The sequence below is a fragment of the Diabrotica undecimpunctata genome, chromosome 4, assembly GCF_040954645.1.
Source record: "Diabrotica undecimpunctata isolate CICGRU chromosome 4, icDiaUnde3, whole genome shotgun sequence".
Classification (NCBI taxonomy): domain Eukaryota; kingdom Metazoa; phylum Arthropoda; class Insecta; order Coleoptera; family Chrysomelidae; genus Diabrotica; species Diabrotica undecimpunctata.
In genome coordinates, this window is record NC_092806.1 from 16827006 (window position 1) to 16847790 (window position 20785).

The window sequence follows — 20785 nt, forward strand, 5'->3', positions numbered from 1 at the left end:
GAGACAGGGTGACACAATATCACCGATACTTTTCAATCAGGCTCTGGAAGATATTTTTAAAAGATTAGAATGGGAAGAAAAAGGTATAAAAATTTGTGAACAACGCTTGAACCATCTAATGTACGCTTATGAAATCGCATTGATAACCGATAAAAAACAAGAATTATCTGAAATGATGAAAGAACTGGACGTAAAAGCTGGAAAGATAGGCCTTAATATGAATTACAGCAAGACCAAAATCATAACAAATACAGATGAAGACATCACAATGAGGATCGGACAAGATGAAATAGAACAAGTTCAGGAATATATATATATATCTGGGTCAAACTATAAAACTTAACAAAGAAAACCAAACAGCAGAGATAAAAAGACGAGTTAGACTGGCATGGGCGGCATTTGGCAAACTAGGCTACATTCCTAAAAACAAAAGATATCCACAGCATCTTAAGGCCAAAGTATACAATCAATGCGTACTTCCTGTTCTCAGTTATGGTTCCCAAACGTGGACATTCACAAAAGCAAACATGGACAAAATCATAAAAACCCAAAGAGCGATGGAAAGACAAATGTTGCACATAAGACTAATGGATAAAAAGAAAAACGAGTGTATAAGAGAGAAAACAAAAGTGAGGGATGTTGACAAGAAGTTGCAAAATTGAAATGGGTATTTGCCGGACACAAAATAAGACAAAGAGAAGACTGATGGAACAAAACTCTTATAAGTTGGAGACAGTGGGATATAAACGAAGCAGAGGAAGGCCCCAAATGAGATGGGCAGATGGTGGATGACTGTAGCGACAAACAGAGAAGAATGGAAAAGGATTGGGGAGGCCTATGCCCAAAGATGGACCGAAGAAGGCTAATTAGATATATAGATATGTCTTTTGTTTAGGTCTGAAAAAGGATTAATTACGATTGTGTGAACTCACAAATGATGAGTTCATTTTTTGATTAGTTGTGGAGGGAGACCTTAGAATCATTTATTAAGACAATGGTAGAAACACCAAAAGACTACCAAACCAGGCACAATAAGAGAAAGAGTGAGTTAAAAATATCAAGATGGAAAAAATAATATTTAAATATGTTCAAACTTTTTCCATTCATTTATGGTATCGATAATGTCTTTAAACGTTATGTCGTTTAGAATATATATAGGACTTATATTTACAAAAAAGATATACTTTATTGCAGTTCTTTGACGAATGCCCTATCTTTTATAAGATCGATTACATCACTATTAAAGAAAGATCGCTGATTCACTCTGTACACTATATTCAGTGGTGCAAACTCCCCCAAGTCACACCACGGGCACCGGTCTTTTAATGTATAGCTTCTATAGTCAAAGAGGGATGATATTCATTGAGGGGAGACTTTTATGACTTCTTGTTGTCGCGTTTACGGCAGTTATCGATAATAAAATATCACCGTAATGACAAATTTCTGTGTAATAACTCAGCAATAGCCGTGTACTAATTTTATGGGGTTTTAAATAAAAGACAGGAGACTATTATTTATTACCCTGCAATATTAATATTACACGAACCCATTAAAAAGTAACTCACTTCTCTTTGTCACGTAGAACCTACTATTAGCTATAAAAATATTTTAAAATTTTTCGACATGCCTACATTTTTTCTTTTTGGCTGTATATGGAAAATTATAACGACCAACAACAATAAACTGGCATCTTTGTTTTAAATCCCTCTTAAAAAATACTCAATTACGGATATTTTTATTGCTATAGGGGATGAAGTCCTATTGTGGTCTATAAGATATATTATTGTCACCTTTTCATCTTGCTTTTCATTGTCTTCCCTGATTTTTTCTTCGTCATTAGAGCAGCATACGTAGTATAATCTCTAGTTGCCTTATATTGAGTAAATTCTTTTTTTCTCTTATATGATTCCGAATATCATTTTAATCATGACTTCAATCTGGGATTTCTGGAGCAACAGTCTAAAAGAATAAGATTTTTTGTCTTCATATAGGAGCAGTGGCAGACCAACAAAGAGCACAAAATTGCAAAGAATGAAGCAGTTTAAGGGAAGCCTATGGCCAGTAGTGGACGTGATAAATGAAGTCTGGATGATGATGATGATGATGATGATGATGATGATGATGATGATGATGATGATGATAATGATGATGATGATGATGATGATAATGGCGGTATTACACATAAAGCGGGCCCTAGACAACATTGTAATTCCGGGCCTATTTTTCTGTCGCGACACATACTTTGCGTTTGGTAGTTTAGTTTCAAAGCATATAGTATGTAGTTTCATTTAATTATGGGATTTCCAAGAAAAAAAAAAGGAAAAAAATATACATGTACAAAAATTAAACAAATATACCCAGATTCTTCTTCTTCTTATGATGCCTATATGTTCCGGATGTTGGCGATCAACATGGCTATCTTAACTTTGCTTGCTGCTATTCTGAATAGTCCGGTTGTCAGACTAGAGGCGACAGTCATGTCTATATAAAAAGAAGAAGATGAATAGCAGAAGCATATGCTTCCAGTTGGACCGATTTATTGATAAGTGTGTTGTTTCTATCTTCTGATGTTTTTCTTACTACGTATTGCAGTGCTAAATTAAACAATGTTTGTGCCAGCCCATTACCCCGTTTTATTCCTTGTGTTATTTGAAATGGGTCTGTCATCTCATGTTGTATCTGTATCTGAGCCACTGTGTCTGACATCATCCCGGATATCCTTCCCTAGGCATCTTGTTTCCTGAATTACTGCAACACCAACCTTGTATCTTGTCAATTCATTGACCAAGGCGTCAACACTCCGACCCTGTTCACAGTTCTAAAGTTCCAAGTTCCAAAAGAAAAATCCATGTCCCGTTGCCAATATCGTTGCCTTAATATCCGTCCATTCCGAGGCTTGTTTTCGGGTTTCGTAGTAATGGTATTTTTTCCGGGGATAGGTTACTAGCCTGTCGCCCAACCTTCCTCCTTTATCGGGGCTTATGACCGGCACTGGTAGTTACTGAGTTACTAAATCCACCCAGTACTTGCCAGAGGGGAAGTTTAAATTTAAACCACATTTAAAACATTAATTTCCTATTTATAAACAGTGGCGCCCGCCTGAAGTGCACAACTTGCAGTTCCGTTATCACCGGCGTTGCTCGAAATATACTAGAAACACATAATAATTTGCCAGAAAAAGATTAAGTGAGACAGTTATAAAAATATAAAAATTTAGTATGTTATATTACCTACATTTAATAATTAAAAAATCACCTGCTGTCATATCAAAAACGTTTCCGTGAAAACGAACAAAAGGAAGCGTGTTATTGTTCCAGGTTTTATTCCTGTTTGTTTTCCAATATAAAGAACACATTGCTTTTACAAAGTCAACAAAGATTAACAAACAAAAGAAACGCTACCAATTCCAAATTTAGCCGAAAACATTATCGCAAAACCGTAGCCGGTTATGATCGATTTAGTGGCTTGTTATCGCAGAGCCACAGACATCGAATTCTGTTTTTTGTTTATATTTAGAAAAATGAGAAATAATACGGAATTTTCTTGTGGTTTAAAAGGGAACTGAATTAGATTATTAAGGAAGCCGAGATAATTAGATGTAAAATGGTTGATAATATATATACAAAATAAGCTATCATGATTATTTTTATAAGCAATATCCGTTGCACTTATCATGGTTATTACCGACACCTGCACTTTTAGTCTATTGTTTGTAAAATACCTGAGTTTCTTTAGTACGAGTCTCCAGGAAGCTCTGATTATCTAGAAAATGTAGACAAATTATTTGTAATGCACAACCAAAATTGTAAAGGATCATGTACATATTGAAGTCGTTTTGTACACACAAACACAGACACACACACACCCACATACACAAAAATACACACATATATCATTGAAATCTTTTATTCCTGGTCGAATGTTTGCTGCTCTTACTTAGAGCTCGCAGATTCGCTTATCGCGGTAAATCACTCCGTATTCTTCTTGTGTAAAAGTGTTTGTTATGACTTGGTTTTCATTACAATTGTCTTCCACTCATTTCGATCTGTGCACAGATCTCCCAAGTGTCTCACTTTTCCAGGATTTTAATACCTCTTATGACCGGGTCCTCCTACTTCTCTCTAGATCTTCCCTTCGGTCTTTCAGTTTCTTGCTTCCATCTGGGTTGTGAGTTTTATTGTTCTACATTGGCTCCCAACTTTCGGAGGTAGTTAGGTAGGACTTTACCCATTGGTAAACTTTTCTGATGGGTCGTTATATGGCTACATCGTTATCTTCAGCTTTATTTATAGGCTTTTTAAATCCCATAGACATATTTTCATATTAGTGCTATTAGCTTTTTTGATCCCAACGGATTTTACATCTATTATGTCGGTATTTTCATTTAGTGTTATTTGGAATTTAAGTGCAATATTTTTTATACCAGTTTTCATGTCATTTTGTTGTTTACTTCCTTTTTCTGTTACACCATATACTACACTCGCGATCATAAAATCAGGGTCATCTTGAAAATTTCAAGTTTCTTAAATATTTTTGCTTCTGGTGCAGTAATCACCTTTTTTTTGGCTAATGTATTTTTTATTTGTCATCAATGTTTGTTTTGAAAGAAAAAGAATGGTGTTTTATTGTTTTTATTGAAAAAAACAGAAAACAAATCAAATTTGTGGATAAAACAGACATACGAAAAAAAATGGAAAGTACAGAACGTGGTAAAAAATCAGTGAAATTTCAATGAACAATATCGTGTATTACCTTCCCTTGCTCTAATAACCTCTTGCAGACGCTGGGGCATACTCTCAATTTTTCTCCGGATTACATGTTGTGGTATGTTATTTCACTCTCTCACTAACAGATCCTTAAGCTCCTGTGCGTTGTTAGGAGGAGGTGTACGGGTGTGAATACGTTTTTTTCAAATAGTCCCAGAGATATTCGATGGGATTCAGGTCCGGAGACCTAGCTGGCCAGGGTACCTTCGTAATTCCAACTTCGTCCAAGTATTACATACTGATCCTGGCAATGTGCGCTCGCACGTTGTCCTGCATAAAAACTGCGTTTTCTCCAAGCCCTGCCATGTTGGGCATAACATGTTCTTCCGGAATCTCCGTAATGTACCTTCGTGCAGTTAGGGACCCATTTTCGATGAAGGGTAATTCTGTGTGGAAGTCGGAAGATATACCTCCTCAAGCCATGACCGAGCCTCCATCAAATGGCATTCTTGGAGCAATGCAAGCTTGTGAAAATCGTTCACCGGTTCTCCTCCAAACTCTTACACGTCCATCGAATCCAGTTAGGCAGAAACGGGATTCATCTGAGAATATAACTTTGCTACAATCGTTAATTCCCCAATGCGCGTATTGTCGAACAAAAGCTAGTCGTGCAACTCGAGGCACCCGGCGAAGTGGCGGTCCTCTAGCCATTACCCGAGAAGATAGTCAAGAAGAACAAAGTCTTCTTCTGACTGTTGCAACACTGAAATTGCGATTTCGTACTTCCTCTAGACGATTTTGATGCATAACCGCAGTTGAGGTCCGGTTTCGTAAAGCCTGAAACACAAGGGACGGTCATCTAGTGCCTTGGTCGTTCTTCTTCGTCCAGAGCCAGGTCGCCTGGTTAGCAAACTTGCCTCCTGAAAGCGTTGAAGCACTCGTTGAACCGTAGAAAGGCTTACGCCAACAGTTCTTGCGACTTGCCGTTGAGTGTGACCGTCTTCTACAAGTGCAACAATTTGTGCCGTTTCAACAACAGTCAAAGGCATTTTTGTCAAAAAATAAACACTAATAATGGCACTAATAAACACTAATGGTAGCAATAATAAACGTTTGTCCGTTGCATTTGAACAGAAAGCGAGACATTTAAAACAAGCGGAGTTACAGGTAGCGTTCATTTTGGGAAGTGTGCACTTTACCGCGAAATCGGCACTATTGGAATTCTTTGTTACAAAGGAAACCGCAACAATTCTCAGAAACATGCATTAGTTTGTATTTGTGTTATTATTATTTACGATAAAGCTCGTTAAAAATGAAATCGGTGATTTTCAAGGTGACCCGGATTTTATGATCGCGAGTGTATAACATTTTTCTTTCTCACTTCTCTTTCTAGCTCTTCTATTCTTTTTTATGTGTTGTAATTTCTGATTTTAATGCTACATTTTCAGCTTTTAATTCTGACATTTCTACTTTTATTAGCTGGAAATAATTTTTTGTTCTATTCTTATGAGTCTCTTTCCCCAATACTACTTAATTTTTTACTTTTGTACTAGGAATCTTGGCTAAATATACCGGGAGACCCAAAACTAACAAAAAGTATGTTAATATTTTACCACTGTTTATACAGTTACGAAACTGCAACAGATTGACTTATGGTTTTTGGGTTTTCTCGCGATTTTTTATTCATTGCACTTTTTCCTGTCTTAATTCCGTTTGCTGATTATATTATTTTTGACTTTTACTTTTTTTCTGATATTACAGGCTTTTTCCTGACTGTTTAATTTAAATAAATTGTTTGGTTCAATTTCTTTGGTTTTTCAATCTGGGATTAATAAAACACTTTTTTTAAACGTTTCAGTGATTTGTTATTATCAATAAACAATTTATTGGATACTAGAACTTGTACTATACATAGTATACTCATACATATACGTTATACATATATAACTCATTTAGTAGTGATTAATTTTTTTAAATTTTTATCGCATTTATCTGATGTTAAAATTAATAGGTTTGACTAATTAATACAGTTAATTAAGGCCCAAATACTTGATTTAATTCTTCACTCTAAAGGATTAATTGTTAATTGTAACTTGAGGATATAAGGTAGGTCTGATCGTGAAGGTTATCTGTTTAGATTTCTTATCGTTTTTATAGTGTTCCATTTATGAACCCAATTTTGAGCAAAATTAAGGTGGTTTTGGAGTTTTTCTGGCGCTTCTAGTGGATGTTCGTCCAATGATATTATGGTAGTGTCGTCATAGAAGGTTGTCAGATCAGTTAAGTTAGTTGTTGGGATATCAGCTGTATAAATTGGATAAAACTATGGGTCTAGTACGTTGCCTTAGTTGCCTTAGAGCCAAATTAAGGTGGTTTTGAAGTTTTTCTGGCGCTTCTAGTGGATGTTCGTCCAATCATATTATGGTAGTGTCGTCAGAGAAGGTTGTCAGATCAGTTAAGTTAGTTGTTGGGATATCAGCTGTATAAATTGGATAAAACTATGGGTCTAGTACGTTGCCTTAGTTGCCTTAGAGCAAAATTAAGGTGGTTTTGGAGTTTTTCTGGCGCTTCTAGTGGATGTTCGTCCAATGATATTATGGTAGTGTCGTCAGATCAGTTAAGTTAGTTGTTGTGATATCAGCTGTATAAATTGGATAAAAATATGGGTCTATAGTACGTTGCCTTAGGTTACTTATGTACGTATGAAATGATAGTTGCGTTTATCATTGTTGAGTTTAATATTAATTAAAACAAGTTAATTCGAAGGAATATTAGGAATATCAAACGCAAAGCGCTAATGCACAATATATTCAAGCTATTTTTAAAAGTTGTTCATAAGGGAGTGATTCACAATTTAAAGATCGATATTAGCAATACTTACACAGCTAATGTACTTACACAAAGATGGACACGTATGATGTGATGTAGTTATATACTTGTTTGGATATAAATCTGAAATTCCAAGCCTGTTTTATAGATTTTAAAAAAGTGTTTGACAGTACGTCGTGATAAGTTGAGAGAAAGTCTTGAAAGTAAAAAAATAGATAATAAAGACCCGCGAATTCAGCTAATATCACTTTTGATTAGGGGTAAATAAGGTTAAATCCCAGATTTTCAATTTTCCGCAGAAGCAGCGCAGAAAATATTAAAAAATTAATAACTTATCTAATGTTTAATATTTAATTATTACCGAATGGGCACATTATATTACTGTCTAACTCTACTTTTTTGCGTGTACCTCTTATTCCTTTTATCTAGTCCCGGACAAAAGGGGGATTAAAAACGATCTTCATTTTATTACAAAAAGAATTCGGAAAATCAATACTGGAACTACGTGAATGAATTTATGAAGGAAACACGGGATATCAGTAATGATGTACGACAGGTTTCATGTCTACTATAATCTATTGTTATACCAGCTGCGCACGAATTCGACCAAAGGAAAATATTTTATATATTGAGTATAAAGTTTTTTATTCTGACAAAGAACAATGCTTTGTTTATTACACGGTTCGTTAATAGCTTGAGATTGTTGAATTTTGAGATTATTTTTTTTAACTTATCGAAAATATGGCACAGCCATTTTGCATACATATTATTTGATCTCTTAGTTTTTGGTTGTTTTATTGAAGCGAAGCTTTTATACTGGCATTGCATTACTTTTTTCTCTACAGTAAAATGCTGAGACGAGCGTCACGAAACTAGCGCCATGAGGAGAGAGCGTCACGGGTAACGTCACAAAAAAGCAGTTCTTCACGTCGATTCAATAGTCTCGATTATTTCTACAAGGAAACTAAGTTCCTATAGCTGGCTGTATACCATGTATCACAAAAAATTTAAGTAAAAATCCTTTATAAAAGGTATATATAAATTAAAAACCCAAACGGGCTATGTCATTAAGACAAAACGTTTTCGGAAACCATGTTCCATCATCAATGTCTAAGTGCACATATTTTGAGCCACTAAATATCAGGGTAAAAACCCGTTAAAATTTATCTATTACAATTATTTGGTTTAAATTATTTGGTATTATATTTTATGATGTTAGAGTTACCAGTGGACATGGTAATATGGCCATAATTATCAGTAATTTTGTGATTATGTGAGTGTACTCTAATCTCATAATTTTACCGAAGATCGCGCCGAATTAATTTGTATTACTAATGAAATAATTACTTCGGAAATTATAAATTGTCATCGCGCCATTGAAATAGGAGAAAGATTGATAAGTTACACCCCTTTTTGTATCTAGTTTATATAAGCCCAAAAAACAGAGTAGGTAACTATAATTTGAACATTTGCATGTATGAAGAAAACATAAGAACTTTTAAACAAGACAATTAAATATCCCAAATGACAAATAGAATTAAAATGTCACCTTTCAGTATTGTCGTTACGAAATAGGTAAATCTTGCCATTAACTTTTACAATGTGTCTCCTCATTTAGACTCTAATAGAGGAAAAGTAAAACAATATCTTTCAAATATACCATAAAGACATAATTGTACATCCACGAAATATCTACGCCATAATCTATGACACGCGAATCTGTGGATATCAGCGATTTCATGATACTACATAAAGAAAAAGGGAGAAAGGGCGTACCCTATAACCGAATCAATTTACCGGATTCGATAATGATTGCAGCAGACACCACACTACAACTCAATATAAGCTCATAATATATCGAGTTAGAGACCCCTGCTCCGCAATACTGTCTCTAATGTTACAGGGTGGTTCTGTGTCTAAAAGATATTAAAAGAGGAAACAACTATATATCAATTTTCTAAGATTTAAGGAAAAAGTAAAAAGTATTAATATTTATAAATATACTACCATTTTTTATATTGTTATGTATATATATATATATATATATATATATATATATATATATATATATATATATATATATATTGTCATCATCATTTTGGCTTTACAACCCTGTGTGGGTCCTAGCCTCCCCAAGAATTTTTCTCCAGTCGTCCCTATCCATCGCCTTCCTCCGCCAAGCACGTATTTCCATATTTCTCATGTCTTCATCGATGTTATCTAGGAATCTTGTTCTGGGTCTTCCTCTTCTTCTTTGACCAATAGGTGTATCAAGGAGCGTTTTTCTAGCTGGGTCGGTTTGCTCCATCCGCATAACATGGCCTACCCACCTTAGACGTCCTATCTTTATGTGTTTTACGATATCTGGTTCCTGGTATATCCTATAGAGTTCGAAGTTGTATCGTCTTCTCCAGACACCATTTTCATTTACCGCTCCATAGATGCGCCTTAGTATTTTTTTTTTTTTTTTTTTTTTTTTTTTTTATATATATATATATATATATATATATATATATATATATATATATATTGATATATCATAAATAAGTTTACTCTACCTGCAGAGTGCAGACATCAAAAAAATCTCTTATACCCAGAGAAAAATTATCCCAAATTCCAAGAATATATGGTCTTCCAAAAATCCATAAGCCCAATATACCCCTAAAACTCATCGTCAGTGCATACAACTGTCTCACTCAGAAATTGACAAAACATCTCGCCCTATCCATACAACTATTAGCCGAAAACGTCTCGTTCTTTGTCAACAATTATTTTCATTTTATTGATCTGAAAAAATTTTCTTATTCACCCTCAGATATACTAGTTAGTTTTGACATTGTTTCTTTATTTACGAACATTCCTTTTGATGTAACTATTTCCATCTTGGACTCTAAACATCAAACACCCAAGACACATTATCTCTCATAAAACGCTGCACGTCTAAAACATACTTTTCATTCCAAAATCATTTCCACCATCAAATCAAAGATGCCCCAGTGGGATCCCCCTCTCTCCAGCAATAGCTAAGATCTACATAGGATATTTCGAAACAACAGCCCTGTCCTCATCAAATCTCAAACCCAGCTGTTGGTTACGACACTAAAATGACACCTTTGTCAGTTGGTCACATGGTAAAGACACATTAGGTCTCTTTCTCTCTCACCTGAATGGAATACATCCCAGTGTTCAATTCACAATGGAAGTAGAGTCTAAAGAGTCTTTGTTATTCCTTGATGTTCTCATTCAGAAACAGAAACCCACCCATATAAACCGTTATCTCAATGCTCAGTCACATCATCAGCCCACTCAACCCTAGTTCAGTTATCTAGGCAAACACTCTAACAAAACAGATATACAAAACCCAAATCAATAGGAGCATTCAAAAATATCTTAACCCCATTCCATCCAAAAAAGAAACCTTGCCGCCTGATCAACCCAAAATCTTAATAACTTTTATCAAATGTATCACTGACAAGATCAGTAGAAGTCTTAATCCTATGAACATTAAAACCATCTTCACTACTCACACCAAGTGGTCTAATCTCGTCAGATCCATTAAAGACCAAATCCCCAATGAAGACCATGATATGTACAAGATACCTTGTTCCAGTTGAACTTGTTTCAGCCCTAGCCCAACATCATATATTTAGACCACAAAATCGATTTTGAAAAAGCGAAAACCCGCTCCCATCTGCTTTTTAAGTTTTTGTTTTTTTTCCGTAACTCATTGTTAGTTTTATAGTTTGGCCACACACGTTTATTCACATATTTTTTTGACACATACTTGTGTCTCAGTATACAATAATTGTTAATTCCCATTTGATGTAATATTCAAATAACTTTATGATTATACATTCTATATTACAATAACACAAATATTGAGAATTCTATCGAAATATTTTATTTTCAGGATTATGTGCCAAACCCATAGAACCTTACTACGGAAGAAAAATAGGAAGATTAGTCGAATTCGCCCACGGTATAAAAGGGACTGCATACGCGGTAGATGAGAGTACGATATTCATCAAAGGATTTTATTATGACGGTACTGGTCCAGACGCTTTCTTCTGGATCGGCAATTCTCCAAGGCCTAGTCCAGAGGGAATAATCATACCATACCCGGAAGACTACAATGGCAGGTAGATAAATAATTATTTATTGATTTATTATGATTGATTTTATTACACCATGGATGGCATATACTGACGGAGAATAGTGCAATTCTGTAATATATAATGATGTTGGTGATATGCTGATTTGTCTTTTGGGTATAATTCGTAAATTTAGTAATATCAAAATAAATTTTATTTCTTTTATGATTATAATTGTAACGAAATATTTTGCCTACCTCAGGGTAAGATTATGGGGGTAGAAAATTGGGGACTGAAACTATGGGGGCGAAGATAGGGCAAGCAAAACAATCGTTATATGTGCGAACGGCACTCAGGGGTTAGCTGGAGAGCTGGGGTCGTGGATAGGTGAACGAAAAAGGTGTCAGATTGGGATAACTACCAGAATATGAAATAAAAGAATACTTACACAAATCTCCTGGGCAACTGGGCAAACAAAACAACAAGGAAGGGCTTCTAGCGATTTAGAATAAGGACGCCGCTTTGAAGGATCCTAAACTTGCTGGAGGAAAGAAGAAAAGGGCTCTTCCTTCCTAAAAAGTAAACACACAAAAAAAGGTTAGGAGATTTTTCTAAACTAAAATGGTTGGAGCAATAAATTAAACATTTATTTGTGTCTCTAACAAACAATTACCAAAAATACAGATTGCACCAAAAGTATACTATATAAATAGTTGCAAAATACAGAATAAAAAGACTTACATGTGCCCGTTTACAAACTCCAGGGGTTGGAGATACTACAAAAACCCACAAATGTTACCGCACAGAGATTAACCTTTTTTTAAAACAAACAAAACAAATAAATATCAAAAATAATAAAGTTAGCTGTCATATGATAACATTAAATTAAAAAAAAATCAATTAAAGTGACAGCCAAGTTAAACCATAAAATTTACAATTTAATAATTATTACAAATCCTTTTAAATTTTAATGAAAGCAATTATTACTTTTAGCAAAAAAATGTCTGTCTAATTTGGAAAAAATTAAAATGTTAATTGTTACCTTGATTCACAAACTTTGCCACTTAACTTTGAAAAAACTTGTTAAACATCTATGGGACATCTATCTGGACATATTCTCCAACAGGGACAAGGTAACCATTTCTATACTCAGGCACGAACAATCAAGAGATGTAAAATAGGTTCGGTGTTATATAATAATTTTCAAATGTTCCGGTGTACTGCACAAATCTTATGATGATTACTCTGTTCTAAACTGCCATTATGCAAAGAGTATTATCACCTTAACCGGTCTTAAGACATTACACACAAAGAATTGGCTACGGATTCAAAATCCGCCAAACGTCTTTCTCGTCTCAAATCTCTTGCTTGACTCCGCTTGCGTTAGATTTTACAAATTCAACCAAAATAAATTCCCCTCGCGCCTCACAGCTAGTTTTTGTGGTCTATAAACCTAAACAAACAATCTACCCTTCTTGACCTCATTCTTAGCAACAAACCGACAAAAAAACATTGAAATATTCCCAGATTTATTACGTTTTAGAAAAATTGAGTACCTGACTTGCAATATTTTTTCTAAGAATCTCTTTTCAACCGGAATATTTGGGGGCTTGAATGTAAACAAATCGTTGTTCAGCGACAAAAAAACCTTGAAATATTATAGTTAAAAATAACATGTACGAAATGAGGAATTTTGAATGTAAATAAAGAAAAAAACACTCCCAGTGCTAATACGTCTTCACTACGAGATAAACAACACGCCTTTCATTGATTTATTGATTATTTTAAATGTTGCAAACAGACAAACAGGGGCGTCTTTAGTAATTTTTAACATATAAATATTTCGTAGTTAAAAAAAATTTAAAACGCTACATAATAACTAACAATTACCTTTCCGTGGTCGGCTTCATAGGGTCAATTCGGTTACGAGGCTGTACACTGTTTCTTTGAACAGTATTTGTTTTTACGGTTGGTAGGTTTTTTACCTTGAAAATCATCCTCCACATTTTATCCGGGCTTAGGACCGGCTGTCAGAGCTACTTATTACTTCCCGCAATTACGACAGGCAGAGAAGACAAAAAGACTGGTAAGAAATAGAAGAGTAGAATGAAACGATCATATAAACCGAATGACAACAAATAGAGTAAAAAAGTCGGCGAGAGACGGTTTCCCAATAAAAAGACGATCAGTTGGAAGACCACGAAAACGATGGAACGACAACTTACTGGAGTCACATTGAAAAACGGATAGAGTTATGTCTCCAAAAAAAAAGAAGAACAACAAGAACAATTAATTTTTATTTATAATTATATAGGTAAGCAAAACATATTTGTAAATACAATGCTGACCAACACTAGCACTCTTGCCACAAGGCAAGAGCTGCACAACCAGCACATGTCCGTCCCATACTTCCTTTTGCTGGTGGCAGTGTTATGTTTTGGGCAGGTATTATGGCAGATGGACGCATGGAGTTGGTGGTTATTGAGAGGACTCTAACGGGACAAAGGTACATCACACGGAATTTAGAATCTCATGTGAGATTACGACGAGAAACTGTGGGTGAATATTTTGTATTTATGGATGGTAATGCCCGCCCACATAGGACTCAACCAGTTAATGTCTATCTTGACAAAGTATTCGCTGTTTGGAGTGACCTGCGATGTCTCCAGACATGAATCCTATTGAACATCCATGGGATTTGCTCTCCAGAGCTGGTCATGCCCAAAAAAATCCTCTTAGAACTCTTAATAAATTTACAATTGCCTGTAAAGAAGAATGGGAAAATCTTCCACAGGAAATAATTGATCGACGTGAGATCAAATCCATGCTTACATCGATGCTCGTGTTGGACTTAAATATATTTTAATTAAAAATATTTTTTTTAGTTTTTAATTTTTTATTTATTAAAAAAAACAGTATCGCTTTTAAAACAAAAAATATCTGACAACGTCAGACAGATTTTTAAACAGCCGTGCTCTATCAGTTTCAGTTCAGGTTAAACTAACGTGATTGAGTTAAAAAGTTTATAATATAAATTATTTGTATTTCTGTTTTGTATTAAGATTTTTCTGTTTAATAATTGAAGGTAAATTACCTTACCACAGTACAATACCGAAACAAATTTATTATATTATTATCCAGATTTAGCCATACGGCTCACACTCCCTCTAAGGGAAAAATTCACTCATCCCAGATACCTACGGTATCAAAAGGATTGAGCTCTGGTGGGACTCTTTCCATGTTATCGAGTCCTAGGTGACTTGGTATGTCGGTGTATCTCCCAAAAATTTTCGTACGCATCTGGACGTCGAAAGTAACACAGCTTTCTGCATAATCTTATATAAATGTTCATTTAGACCCAGCTTTTTTATGTTTTCTAGGAGGCTCTTCGGGATGACTCCAGTGGTAGAAAGAATAATAGGTATCGTCTGGGTACTTTCCATTCTCCATTGTCTCCTGATTTGTATTTCTAGATCTCTGTACTTGGCGATCTTTTCGTTGTATTTAACACGTAAATTATTGGTGTTGGGTATCGCCACATCAATAAGTGTTGTTTGCCTAGTAATTTTATTAACTAGTATGATATCAGGTCTATTATGGGCCACTGGTTGGTCTGTAAGCACAGTGCGGTCCCAGTATAGCTTGTAGTTGTCATTTTCAAGCATTCTATCAGGGACGTATTGATAATAAGGAAGATGGTCGGTTTGGAGAAGTCCCAGTTTGTCAGCTAGTTCTTGGTGGATAATCATACCTACTGAGTCATGGCGTTCTTTATAATCAGTACCGACAAATGCCTGGCAGCCACCGGTAAGATGTTGGATGGTTTCTTGGGCTTGGCATCCATATCGGCATTTGTCATTTTGGACTTAAGGATCTTTAACAATATATTTCAGGTAATTTTTAGTTGGAATACCCTGATCCTGAATGGCAAGTAGGAAACCCTCAGTCTCGGAAAACATCTTTCCTGATGTCAACCAATAGTTCGACGCTGTATTGTCGACATATTCTTGGCTGATCTCATTGAGATGTCGCCCATGCAGAGGTTTACTCATCCAGGTGCGCATTTTTTTCTCGAGTCAGGTGGTTTATGCGCATTTCTTGTTCCCTCAGTTTAAGCGGCGTCGTATCATCTACTGCGCAAATTGCTCGATGTAAAGTAGATGTCTCAGCCTGTACCTGAAAATAAGTTCTTAAATTAGCAATTTGTTTATCCAATTGCTCACCTATATCCATAAGTCCTCTTCCCCCTTGATACCGCGGTAATGTTGTTCTCTCTACTGCACTGCGTGGATGATGTTTTTGCGCCTTTGTGAGAAGTGTTCTTACTTTCCTCTGAAGACCCTCTATATCCGTTTTTGACCACTTTATAATACCAAATGAGTAGCTCAGCGCGGAACAGGCGTACGTATTTAATGCCTTAAACAAATTTTTACTATTAAGATATGACCGATTTAGTTGTCTTACTCTTCGCACGAACTCCGAAGTTAGTTCAGTTTTCATTTGTTTATGGTCAATTTTCCGTGATTGCTTTACTCCGAGATATTTGTTCATATCGTTTTCACCCATTGCCTCGATGTTTTGGCCATCCTGCATATCGAAACCTCCGGGCTGAACCTTTCCTCTGACTATATTTAGTATACGGCACTTCTAGTCACGTCTAGTTCACGTCTAGTCCAAAATGCATACTGATTATTATATTATTATTAATATTATTAATTAATAAGCATTATTTTTAATCTAATGCAAACCTTTAGAAATACAATAATTTACCATTGTAATATTTTAAAAGAACATAATACAAACGCAAATAATTTAAATGATACCATCAAGGCACAAACAATTTATTCATTAATGCACTGCTCAATAAAACGATTTTTTAACAGTTCCATTAATAAAGAACAAAAAAATTATTGTACAAAAACATGTTAATGTTATGGAAGTTTTTCAGTTCTATTAAAACAAAATCGATAATAAATTAAATTGTGTGCACGCTTTGTGTTCCATATTGTTATATTTTTGTATTCGCATAGTTATAGCGATAAGCATGTTATAAAATAATTGAATTAAGCCCAATTACCGCAATTTCTCCTTAGATTACCAACTTTTATTTTATTTATTTTTAAATATTTCCTGACAGGCATGGGATAACAACACGAAATTTGGTAAGTCGCGGTTTTTAGGACGAGAAACCTAAATTTCCTACCAAAAATTATGTATTACCCAGAGGGCGCCACATACATCTTTCAGCGCTCATTTATTACGTTAAATTTTTTTATCCCTCATTCTACATAATTTTAAGATCAAAGTTTCTATTCCTCTATTATTTTTACTTAAAAAAGGTATACTACATTTCTCTCGCTAAACCCAACCGTCTTCGAGATAAACACATTTAAAATCTACGATGCAAAATTCAATTTTTTTGCGTTTCATTGTAGTTATACCGGAAACATAAACTTGTAACACTAATCATTGTGCAAGTTGTCATGTGGTTATGTCATTGAAGCTGTCATTTTCAACCATAATGACCAAAAAACTATTGGTAGAAGCTAATAATATGGGATTCTCGATAGGAATAGAATGGGTACCTGGACATCAGGGAATTAAAGATAATAAGGTAGCTGATAGGCTGGCGAATATTGGGAGAGAATTAAGAGTACCATACGATATAAAAAATGTTAGTACAGATATCTTTTGGGTTACAAAAAAAGACATTTTAACACAATTCTACAATGAATGGCATTCCCAAATTAAAGATAAAGATCCAAACTATTGCAAATTGCAGTGTAATTTCCCCATAAAACCATGGTATGCCAAATATGGGTATATGGGCAGAAATACCATAACAAATATTAATCGTTTACGTAGTGGACATTGCAAAACTCCTTGCTATCTCTACAAAATAGGTAAAACAGAAACACCGATATGTGAATGCAAAACCATTGGAATAGTGATCCATATCTTCTTTGAATGTCCCATAAACAAACACAAAAATATGGATCTGTATTTAGAACTAATAAAAGCAGGAATAAAGAGTTCAATATCTTTACATAGTATTCTATATAAACCCTCTGACAAAGTTATAAAAATAATTATTAAATTCATCAAATTTTTTCAAATCGATCTTTAAAAAAAGAAAAAAAAATTTTTTTTATACTTGTCAAAATAACAAAATTAATCTAGAAAATACTGGAAATATCCTAACATACAAAAATGTACGTCCTTAAAATCCTTAATCCTAACCGAAGGTAGCATTACCCATAAACCTAATGTGACAATGTTTCGAAGCTACCCACAAACGAGAAAAGTCTAATCTAACCTTAAATGAAGAAGATAAACAAATGGAAAAGCTGATCTTTCAGTATCACCCAGTTGTCAATTAGCAGTAAACAGTAACCTTAAATGAAGAAGATAAACAAATGGAAAAGCTGACCTTTCAGTATCAGCCAGTTGTCAATTAGCAGTAAACAGTAACCTTAAATGAAGAAAATAAACAAATGGAAAAGCTGATCTTTCAGTATCACCCATTTGTCAATTAGCAGTAAACAGTAACCTTAAATGAAGAAGATAAACAAATGGAAAAGCTGATCTTTCAGTGTCACCCAGTTGTCAATTAGCAGTAAAGTAAACAGAAGTAGAAATTTATCCCTGGTTGTGCATTGCCTAGAGCAAGACGAGCATAACCTTACATGTACTGGGTAAATGATTATATAATCGAAACCCAAAAACAAACGAAGAAGAAGAAGAAGAACAGTTAGATGCGTTTTTAATACCAGCTTCGCATTCCAAGTCGTGCTTTTGTGTTGCATGAAATTTAAATTGTAAAATGCCACGTCTTAACTTGTGTTCATATAGTAAAATGACCGATATGGTGGCAGTTTATGTCCAACAAAATTTTAATGAACCTGTTGTTGCTAAATATGATGCTGACATATGTGTCAATCGACAGCAACTCCATAGAAAATTATTTTTCAGATTATTTCAAAGGTTACGAGAATCAGGTAGTTTTCGACCCCTGAATCGAAATAATCAACCAAGAGTATGGACTGTTTAACAAGAAGCGGACATTTTGAACAATGTGAAAGAAAATCCAAAAATTGAAGTCCATCGATTAGCTGGCAATTCATTGGCTGGGAGTTCATTTACTACGTTAATTATTTTGCACGAACAACAACTTCATCCATTTTATTATACCTCAGTTTAGAATCTCCTACCATGTGATTTTTTTGACCAGAATAATTGTTTCCGAATCTATTTTAAATAACCAAGGACAAGTTCCAGATTTTATTTAAAAAATTCTTTTTATGGATGAGGCAACATTCACCAGAATGGGTGTAATAAATCGAAAAAATTGGCATATTTTGGCCGATGAAAATCCAAATGCAACGTTCACTAGTGTTGTATCAATCACGAGTGATTCGTTCGTTTTAATTCAATCACCTTAAAGTATTGAACGACCGAACTCCGTTAGTTCATAAAGATCCTATCGTGCGGTGACAAAAATCGAATGATCGACCGCCGACGGCTCCGATCGAACCAAAACAAAATCTCACAACCAATACCCTCATTACTTTCGATCCCTCGGTCGTTCCTCACTTGCGATGAAGACCGAATTGGAAAATATCAGGCCCCAGAAATAGCTTTCGCTTGTATTGTTAATAGTAAATAGGTAGTTAAAATCATAAAATATCTATTCGCACGCCTTTTAAATAAAGCTATATTTAGGTGATAAAAATAGATGTGATATTTTAATAATTTAGGTGAAGCTGAATAGGTACACATATGAAATATCGTAAGCAATGCTCTCGGTTTTCAGTCAATTCAGCTCAATCAATCGGTTACTCGTTATTTCTTTTAAACGGCAACAGAAAGTATTAAAACTAACGATAGATTGAAATGATTCGATCGTATTCGGAATCGGTCACTGATTGATTTGGTCCTCGTAAAATGAACGATTAACACAACACTACTCTGCACTTTCAACACGCGTTTTAAAGCAATGTTTGGTTTGGAATATTTTGTGATAATTTCATTGGCCTTGTTTAACTTCCAGGGAGACTTAACCCACCAGGTTATGTAAATTTTCTTCGAAAAAAGTTGCATCAACTTTTAGAAGATATTCTTCTAGATCAGATTAAATATGTGGTTTTTACATGACAGTGCTCCACCTCATTATGCCCGTGAACTGAAAATTATTTAAACACTGTTTTTCCTCACCGATGGATTGGCAGAGGCAGTGAACATCCTTGGCCTGCCTGAAGCTGCGATTTAAATCCCTTAAACTTTTTTTTTTGGGGAAATATGAAACATCTTGTTTATTCAGGACCAGTGATCAGTATACGAGATGAGCTTTGGCAAATGATAGTGGGTGCTGCTAACGAGTTTAGAATATTGAATCCGAATCATTCTCTGGTAAGAAGAAATGTTATAAAGAAATGCCAAAAATATATGGAAGTAAATAGAGGATATTTTGATTATTTGATTTAGCGGGTTTCGAAACTATAATGGAATTTTTAACGTTATTTTATTAGTTGTATTGTTCATTCATGATATATAAAAAATTGAACTTTGCATCGCAGATTTAACAATTTTAATTCGGAAAGTATGTAGAGTGGGAGATAAAAAAAATTGACGACACACTACTCCTTAGTCTACTCAAGAAGGTCTGCAAATATTGCTTTACAGTGTCGTTGAGAGCTGTAAGGAAGCAGGTCTGGACCTGAACATATGTACAAAATACTCGTAATAAATAAACAATGGAATAAAAAACCGTCTATATATGTAAATAGTACCAAACTTGAGCAAGTTGATCAACTTGTTTACCTTGAATATCAATTAAACTGTAGCGCAGAAAAATACGGTGAAATTAACTTTAGAATTGAGCAGACCAGAGGCTCTGTTAGAAGGATGTCCAAGGTATTATGTAACAGAGATCTAAAATTTGCATTGCGAATTCGTCAACTTCTCTGCTACGTGTTCTTGGTCCTCCTATATGGTGTCGTGTATTGTACTGTGAATAAAAGTGATTTAAATCGCCTTCAGGCCTTTTAAATGAGTTCTTCGGACAAATAACCTACCTGAGGCATCTTGGTATAATCTTAATAATCGTGTTACAGTTGAGTATCCGCATCACTCTCCAGCAAATATTATTTTTGTACTTGC

The 20785-nt window shown here is 34.7% G+C and overlaps 1 protein-coding gene across 1 annotated transcript in view; it reads left to right on the forward strand.

The window, feature by feature from the left end:
- Nucleotides 1-994: 994 nt before the first annotated feature.
- The window catches only part of LOC140438575 (protein Skeletor, isoforms B/C), a 111961-nt gene continuing 92170 nt past the window's right edge, over nucleotides 995-20785 (forward strand). The window contains exons 1-2 of the mRNA XM_072528238.1: nucleotides 995-1043; nucleotides 11419-11674. Coding sequence (XP_072384339.1) covers nucleotides 995-1043; nucleotides 11419-11674 — 305 coding nt within the window. The remainder of the gene's footprint in view (nucleotides 1044-11418; nucleotides 11675-20785) is intronic.